Genomic DNA, 9,390 nt, shown 5'->3' on the forward strand with positions numbered 1-9,390 from the left:
CTTTACAGGCGACAGCTCACCCAGATGAATCTCATTTTCTCATGATACAGATTCAGAAAGGAAAAGTGATTTTCCCAAGGCCACACAGCTAACTATTAGAAGTAAAATGAGAAGGAGAAGCCCCGCCTGCCACCTCTATTCTGCGCTGCCCATGGCTCTGGCTTGCCCAGTTTTGACACCTCAGAGGCCTCAGCCTGCCTGTTCCCTGGAGAAGTTGGATCTCCTATATCTCCTGGCTCAAAACCTGAGTCCCTCTACTCTAGGCCCCAACCTGTGCTGTTTCCAGGGCTGACTCAGCTCCACTCTGCTGCTCCCAAGAGTGAGGATGATGTGACCCACCTTCTGGGGGGAGGGTTCAGGCACAGCAGTTACCACTTTCACTCTCCTACAACTGAAGCCAGGGCCTCAAAACAGGGAGCTCAGAGTCCTAGCACAGGCACCTCACGGAGGCATCCACAGACATTTTCTTCAAAGGGGTCACATTAACGAATATTTGTTGGCCGGGTACTATGGCTCACGCCTATAATCCCATCACTTTGGGAGGCCGAGGTGGGTGGATCATGAGGTCAGGAGTTCGAAACCAGCCCGACCAACATGGTGAAACCCGGTATCTACTAAAAATACAAAAATCAGCCGGGCATGGTGGCACATGCCTATAATCCCAGCTATTCAGGAGGCTGAGGCAGGAGAATCGCTTGAACCTAGGAGACATTGGTTGCAGTGAGCTGAGATCGTGCCACTGCACTCCAGCCTGGGCAACAGAGTAAGATTCTGTCACACACACACAAAAAAATTGTTGAAGGTCTTTTATTTACTGGCCCTGAGTGGGAAGCAGCAGCCAGGTCCTTATGCTAAGTCCCCACCCAAAGCCTTCCAGGACTTCTAGGAAATCAGGGCCTAACTCCCTGTTCCAGCTTTGCAGGGCCTGGACAAAACAGACCCTGTTATTCCTGTTCCTGACACAGCCTCCCCTCCTGTCACCGCCTACCAAACCAAGCAAGGCGTTTCCTGACCTCGTGTCTCCATCCTGCCCAGGCCTCAGCATCTCTTGGTGCCCTGCGTTCAGCTCTGAGCACCTTACTCTAAAACATTAACAAATTGAAGTGAAGCAGACACCACCTTCATTAACTATAACAAAGACATATTCATGTAAGATGTTAGTAAGGAGGGAAGCTGGGTGTGGGGCATATGGGGACTCTCTGTGCTCTCAATTTTTCTGTAAATCTTAAAGTGTTCTAAAAAATAAGACCACTAAAACAATGAATCCAGTAGTAGGGGCAGGGGGAGTGTGGGTGACCATGCTTGGCTGTCAGCTGATCACTATGGAGGCTGGGAGGGAGGTGCCAGAGCTCAGTGGCAGGAGGAGTGGTATGTGGGTGCAGAGGTGGGGCGAGCAGAAGGGCTTTCCAGGAGGAGCAATGGGCTGGAAGGCTGGAAACTAGGCCCCATGAAGAATGACCAAAGGAATGGAGGCTCCTCAGTGTGAATATGAATATAGTTAACAGAACATTGGCACGGTGCCTAGCTGCATAAATGCTGAATGAAAAACAAAACAGCATTCTTTAAATACCTAAGGGCATCACATGCTAAGGAAGTGGATTTCTTCTGTTTGAGGGGACAGGGCAGGGAGAGGAGAGGAGCTAGTTTAAAGCTGCTGGAAGCAATGTTTTATTAAACAAAAGGAACTTTCTAAGAGCTAAAAAATAATCAGCATTGAGAGAAGGCCGTGCTAGGGACTGGGACTCCCAGACAGTATTGGGCTGACCTTCCCGGCCTTGAGGACACATAGGCTGGTGTGAGCAGGAGTCAGGGAGGGAAGGAGCATGCACAGCCCACCATAACACAGGGTGAGAATGGTGTAAGGATGACCTTGGAGATAGTGATGGAGGAACAGAGGAGAGGGCTTGGTAGGAACAGGTTCCCAGATGCTGAATGACCACACATGGGGCTTCAGGAGACAGCCCTCTGCAGCCATAGGTATGCTGACACCCATTGCTCCTCCTGGAAAGCCCTTCTACGGCCCCACCTCTGCACCAGCACACTGCTCCTCCTCCTCTCATTCAGCTCTGGCACCTGCCACCCAGCTTCCATGGTGATTCACTCATAGCCAAGCATGGTCATCCATACTGCCTTCCCTCCCACAACTGCATTTTTTTTTTTTTTTTTTTTTGAAACACGGTCTCATTCTGTTGTCCAGGTTGAAGTACAGTGACACAATCATGTCTCACTGCAGCCTCCACTTCCCAGGCTCAAGCAATCCTCCCACCTTAGCCTCCCAAGTAGCTGGGACCACAGTCAAATGCCACCATGCCCAGCTAACTTTTTAATTTTTTGTAGAGACAGGGTCTTGCTTTGTTGCCCAAGCTGGTCTCGAACTCCTGGGCTTGATCAGATGTGAGGCACTGTGCCCGGCCTTGGATTCTTTTTTTTTGTTTTTTGTTTTTTGGGGTTTTTGTGAGACGGAATCTCAGTCTGTTGCCCAGGCTGGAGTACAGTGGCATGATCCTAGCTCACTGCAACCTCCACCTTCTGGGTTCAAGTAATTCTCCTGCCTTAACCTACTGAGTAGCTGGGATTACAGGTGTGTGCCACCATACACAGCTAATTTTGTATTTTTAGAAGAGATGAGATTTCACCATGTTAGCTAGGCTGGTCTCGAACTCCCAACCTCAGGTGATCCACCTGCCGTGGCCTGCCAAAGTGCTGGGATTACAGGCATGAGCCACTGGACCAGCCTGGTGGTCTTATTTTTTAAAACAGTTTTAGATTTACAGATAAATTGAGAAGATAGTACAGAGAGTCCCCAGGTATCCCACACCCAGTTTCCCACATCTCACACTGGTATGTCTTTGTTACAATTAATGACTGATACATTACTGTTAGTTAAAATCAATGAGTTGCTTAGATTTCCTGTTTCACCTAATGCCCTTTTTCTATTCCACCATCTTATCCAGGATACAACATCATGTTTGATAATAGGGTTCTTTAGATTTCCCTTAGCTGTGGCATTTTCTCAGGCCATTTTTGATGACCTTGGCAGTTTTGAGGGTACTCATTGAGGTTTTTTGTTGTTTTTTTTTTTTGAGACAGAGTCTCGCTCTGTTGCGCAGTGGTGCAATCTTGGCTCACTGCAACCTCCGCCTCCCAAGTTCAAGCGATTCTTCTGCCTCAGCCTCCCAAGTAGCTGGGACTACAGACGTGTACCACCACACTCGGCTAATTTTTACATTTTCAGTAGAGATGGGGTTTTACCACATTGGCCAGGCTGGTCTTGAACTCCTGACCTCATGATCTGCCCACCTCAGCCTCCCAAAGTGCTGGGATTACAGGCATGAGCTATCATGCCCAACACTCATTGAGTATTTTGTGGGATGCCACAATGTTAGAATTTGTCTCATGCTTTTCTCATGATTAGACTGGAGTTATAAGATATTGAGAGGATGGCCACAGAGGAAGAGTGACATTTTCATCACATCCTATCAAGGGACAATACTATCAACACAATGTTTTACTGTTGATGTTGGCCTTGATGACCTGGCTGTGTTTTTTAGATTTCTCCACTGTAAAGTACTTCATTCCCCACTTGCCATACTGTACTCTTTGGAAGGAAGTCCTATGCATGGCCCACATTTAAGAAGTAGAGAGTTAGGCTCTCTTCTTTAAGACAGAGTATCTACATAAATTGTTTGAAATTTATTCTTCAGGGAGATTTGTCTCTTCTCCTCCATTTATTAATTTATTATTCATTCATTTATATCAATATGCACTCATAGATATTTATTTTGTACTTTTTGTTATAATCCAATACTGCTTTATTTTGTTGTTCAAATTGTTCCAGCTTTGGCATTAGGAGATCTTGTAGTTGGCCCCCATGTCCCTTGGATATACTCCCATATTAATAAAGTAGTTCCCGCCCCTCCCCCAGCTCTTCCTTACTTTCTGACATTATAATAAATATGTTCTAGACTCATCCTGTGTATTTCCTGCCGTAGTCCTAGATTCCACCATTCTTCCAAAGAACGCTTGTTCCTTTTATTGGGAAATTGTATTACAAATCATGATCTGGCTTCTTGACATTGGCCTGGGCCATGGTTTTTTTGGGTATGACCCCAAAAACACAGGCAACAAAAGCAAAAATAGACAAATGAGATTGCATCAAACTAAAAAGCTTCTGCATAGCAAAGGAAACAACCAACAAAGTAAAAAGACAACCTAAAGAATGGTAGAAAATATTTGCAAACCATAACTCTGATAAGTGGATAATATCCAAAATGTACAATGAACTTAAACAACTCAGTCTTGAGAAATCAAATAGCCTGGTTAAGAAATGGGCAGAAACCCTGAATAGGCTTTTCTCAAAGAAAGACATACAAATGACCAATGGGTATATGAAAAATGCTCAACATCACTGATCATCATGGAAATGCAAATTGAAGATCCAATGACATAGAGTCATACCTGTTAAAATGGTTACTATCAAAAAGACAAAATATGACAAATGTTGGCAAAGATGTGGGAAAAAAGGGAACCCTTATACACTATTGGTGGGAATATAAATTAGTACAGCCATTATGAAAAACAGTATGGAGGCCAGGCATGATAGTGCATACCTATAATCCCAGCCCTTTGGGAGGCCAAGGTGGGAGGATTGCTTGAAGCCAGGAGTTCAAGAACAGCCTGGGCAACATAGTGAGACCCTGCCTCTACAAAAAAAATTAAAAAATTATTTGGACATGGCAGCACACACCTGTAGTCTAAGCTATTCAGAATACTGAGGTGAGAGGATTGCTTGAGCCCAGGAGTTCAAGGCTACAGTGAGCCATGATCACACACCACTGCCCTCTAGCATAAGTGACAGAGCAAGAGCCTGTCTCTTAAAAAGTATAAAAGAAGGCCAGGCATGGTAGCTCATGCCTGTAATCCCAACACTTTGGGAGGCCGAGGTGGGTAAATCACTTGAGGTCAGGAGTTCAAGACCAGCCTGGCCAACATGGCAAAACCCTGTCTCTACAAAATTACAAAAATTAGCCTAGTGTGGTGGTAGATGCCTGTAATCCCACCTACTTGGGAGGCTGAGGCAGGAGAATCACTCTAACCCGGGAGGTGGAGGTTGCAGTGAGTTGAGATGGCACCACTGCACTCCAACCTGGGTGACACAGCAAGACTCTGTCTCAAAAAAAAAAAAAAAAGAAAGAAAGAAACCAAGATCCAAGTGTTAAGTGTGCTTATTGCTAGAAGGGTATCATTTCTTTTAGGCCCTCTTATCTGACAGAGCAAAATAGTTGTATGTTTCTCCCCACATCTAGAAATATTTCTATACATAATTGTCTATAAGTATATATTGAGCAAAACTTGAGTGTCTACTGATGTTTTCAATTCTAATCCATTACCACATGGAGCATTCTAGGCTCCTCCCCTTTCTAAACATTTCTGCTTAAGTAGTGAAAAACCTGGCTCCCACCCTCTGCCATCCATTTACTGAACTGATTGATTTCAATGTTAACACTGTGTGCATGTATAGTAGTATAAGTATTGTTAATCCATACCCTCATGAGAAACAACTTTATCAGTAGGGTACAGTGCTCGAGCACACTCCTTTTGCTTTAGTCTTACCAACTCCACTCATTTCCATAGTTACTTAGGTCAGCATCTTTTTCCCCCAACTCCTTCACAGAGATTGTTTCATACGTTTGTAATAGATTATCTTGTCATAGCTTGTATTCCTTCCTAGGATCCACTGACCTCCTAGATGATTTTTTTTTCTTTTTAACAAATTGCATACATTAAGATTCACTCTTTGTGCTGTAAAATTATATGGGTTTTGACAAATGCTTTTGTAGCCACCATTACAGTGCCATACAGAATACTTTTACTGCCCTAAAAGTCCCCTGTGCTTCACTATTCATCCCATCTTCTGAACTCCAAACTTCTCACAACCACTGATAATTTTACTATCTCTATAGTGTTTTTCTTTTCCAGAATGTCCTAGAATAGGAATCATGCAATATTTAGCCTTTTCCTAATGGACTCCTTAGAAACTGAATTCTTTAGAAATCAGATTCCGTAAAAATATTAAGTAATTTATTTATTTTTTTGAGATGGAGTTTCACTCTTGTCGTCCAGTCTGGAATGCAATGGTGCAATCTCAGCTCACTACAACCTCCGTCTCCCAGGTTGAAGTGATTCTCCTGCCTCAATCTCCCAAGTAGCTAGTATTACAGGTGGGCACCACCACGCTCGGCTAATTTTTGTATTATTAGTAGAGACGGGGGTTTCACCATGTTGGCCAGGCTGGTCTCAAACTCCTGACCTCAGGTGATCCACTCACCTCGGCCTCCCAAAGTGATGGGATTATAGGCATGAGCCACCATGCCCAGCCCCAGCTAATTTTTGTATTTTTAGCAGAGATGGATTTCACCATGGTGGCCAGGCTGGTCTCAAACTCCTGACCTCAAGTAATCTGCCAGCTTCTGCCTCCCAAAGTGCTGGGACTACCACACCCCGCCGGTATTGTGTTTTTTAACATCAAATTCCAATTGTTCATTGCTGGTATAAGGAAAGCAATTGACTCTTGTATATTATTCTTATATCCTGTGACCTTGCTATAATCTCAAGAGGTTTTTTAGTTTCAAGAGGTTTTTCTTTTCAAAAAAAATTGTTTGGAATTATCTACATAGACAATAATGTTATCTGCAAACAAAGATAGTTTTATTTCTTTCTTCCCAATCTGTATACCTTTTATTTCCTTTTCTTGAATGGACTAGATAAGACTTTCAGTACAATGTTGAACAGGAGTGGTAAGAGGGAATATCTTTGCCTTGTTCCTGGATTCATTTAAAGCAAGTCTAGATAACACATCATTTAACTTATAAATATTTTGACATGTATCTCCTAAATATAAGGACTCTTTTAAAAAAACATAGCCACAATATTCTTTTTTTTTTTTTTTTTTTTTTTCAAAGAGACAGGGTCTCTCTATGTTGCCCAGGCTGGAGTGCAGTGGCTATTCACAGGCGCGATCCCACTACTGATCAGCACGGGAGTTTTGACCTGCTCTGTTTCCGACCTGGGCCAGTTCACCCCTCCTTAGGCAACCTGGTGGTACCCCGCTCCCAGGAGGTTACCATATTGATGCCGAACTTAGTGCGGACACCCGATCGGCATAGCACACTACAGCCCAGAACTCTCGGGCTCAAGCAATCCTCCCACCTCAGCCTCCCGAGTAGCTGGGATTACAGGCACGTGCCACCATGCCTGGCAGCCACAATATTCTCACTGTATCTTTCTTTTTTTTTTCTCAAGACAAAGTCTCACTCTGTTGCCCAGGCTGGAATGCAGTGGCACAATCTCAGCTCACTGCAACCCCCACTTCCCAGGTTCAAGCAATTCTCGTGGCTCAGCCTCCCAAATGGCTGGGATTACAGGCACACACCACCATGCCCAGCTACTTTTTGTATTTTTAGTAGAGACAGGGTTTCACCATATTGGCCAGGCTGGTCTCAAACTCCTGACCTTGTGATCTGCCCACCTCAGCCTCCATAGTGCTGGGATTACAGGTGTGAGCCACCGCACCCAGCCTATTTTTATCCCACCTTTACAAATCAACACAATTCCTTAATATCATCAAATATGGAGGAAGTTTTTTGTTTTGTTTTGTTTTTTGAGACGGAGTTTTGCTCTTGTTACCCAGGCTGGAAGTGCAATGTCATGATCTCGGCTCACCGCCACCTCCACTTCCAGGGTTCAAACGATTCTCCTGTTTCAGCCTCTTAAGTAGCTGGGATTACAGGCATGTGCCACCACACCTGGCTATGAGGAAAGTGTTTTTAAACCTTTACTCTTATTAGTTAATATTCCAGCCCATTCATGATACATGCTCCATGGTGAACAAAGCTCTTGGCACACTCACCAAAATTTCTCCCTCCTCCACAGTATGCACTTTCACGTAGGCCCCCACTACAGCCTCTTTGGGGAGCTCACCAAGGTTGGTATTGATCATGGTGCATTTGATGGACTGAGTAGGCTTGGATCTGAAATGTGACAGCTTGTTAGAGAGCTCATCTGTAACAGTCTGCTCCTGAGGCCCTTTGTTAATCAGCCCTCGCTCTTCTGCACATGGAGGGCTCCCCTCCCTGGGGAATTCACAACTCCCCAAAAGGTGAGAAAACTCAAAATCAAGCCTGGGAGGGACTGACCCCTATTGTCAGGAATTGGAGGGTGCAAAAGAGGAGACAGACCCTCCCTCCTCTTAAACACCTGAGGGCTGTTTTTTTCAGAGGCAGGAGCTGATGATCCCATGCAAGCAAGTCAGGCCTAATGGGTGGGGAAGTCCAGGATGGCCCCCTCATGCTCAGCATGAGGAATGAATTTCTTCTTTTTCCTCTTTTTTTTTTGAGATGGAATCTCACTCTTGCCCAGGCGCTGGAGTGCACTGATGGGATCTCTGCTCACTGCAACTTTTACTTCTGGGGTTCAAGCAATACTTATGCCTCAGCCACCCAAGTAGTTGGGAATACAGGCACCCACCACCATGCCCAGATAACTTTTGTATTTTTAGTAGAGACAGGGTTGCCTAGGCTAGTCTCAAACTCCTCGCCTCAAGTGATCTGCCTGCCTCAGCCTCCCAGAGTGCTGGTATTATAGTCATGAGCCACTGGGCACAGCCAAAAGGAAGGAATTTCTTTCTTTCTTTCTTTCTTTCTTTTTTTTTGAGATGGAGTTTTGCTCTTGTCGCCCAGGCTGGAGTGCGGTAGCATGATCTTGGCTGACTGCAACCTCTGCCTCCGGGATTCAAGCAATTCTGCCTCAGCCTCCCAAGTAGCTGGAATTACAGGTGAGCACCATCATGCCCAGCTAATTTTTGTACTTTTAGTAGAGATGAGGTTCTGCCTGTTGATCGGGCTGGTCTCAAACTCGTGACCTCAGGTGATCCACCCACCTCAGCCTCCCAAAATGCTGAGATTACAGGTGTAAGCCACTATACCCAGAGTGTTGTGTGTGTGTGTTTTTTAAGAGACAGGGTCTTGCTCTGTTGCCCAGGCTGGGGTACAGTGACATAATCACAGCTCACTGCAGCCTCAACCTCCTAGACGCAAGCAATCCTCCTGCGTCAGCCTCCTGAGTAGCTGGGACTACAGGTATGTGCCAATACGCCCAGCTAAAAAAGTATTCTGTAAATGTTAACTATAATTATCATTTCCTCATTTAACTGCTGGCTTGAAACAACCCCAAGACTTAGATCCTATTATGTACCAAGAAATACAGCTTAGAGAGGTCAAGTCCTTTGCCTGGGGACACAGAGCTAAAATAAGTGGCCAAGCCAGGATTAATTCCAAACACAGGCTCTTATCTACTGTGCTACAACTGCCTTCCTCAGATGGACAGAATTTT

At 44.9% G+C, this 9,390-nt stretch overlaps 1 protein-coding gene across 7 annotated transcripts in view; it reads right to left on the minus strand.

Annotated features, from left to right (window-relative positions):
- The window catches only part of CNBD2 (cyclic nucleotide binding domain containing 2), a 68,143-nt gene that overhangs the window by 12,037 nt on the left and 46,716 nt on the right, over nt 1-9,390 (minus strand). For all 7 annotated transcript variants that reach the window (XM_037732883.1, XM_017512970.2, XM_017512958.2 and 4 more), the window contains one exon: nt 7,910-8,030. In XM_037732883.1, coding sequence (XP_037588811.1) covers nt 7,910-8,030 — 121 coding nt within the window. The remainder of the gene's footprint in view (nt 1-7,909; nt 8,031-9,390) is intronic.

The sequence above is a fragment of the Cebus imitator genome, unplaced genomic scaffold (assembly GCF_001604975.1).
Source record: "Cebus imitator isolate Cc_AM_T3 unplaced genomic scaffold, Cebus_imitator-1.0 Scaffold18, whole genome shotgun sequence".
Taxonomy (NCBI): Eukaryota; Metazoa; Chordata; class Mammalia; order Primates; family Cebidae; genus Cebus; species Cebus imitator.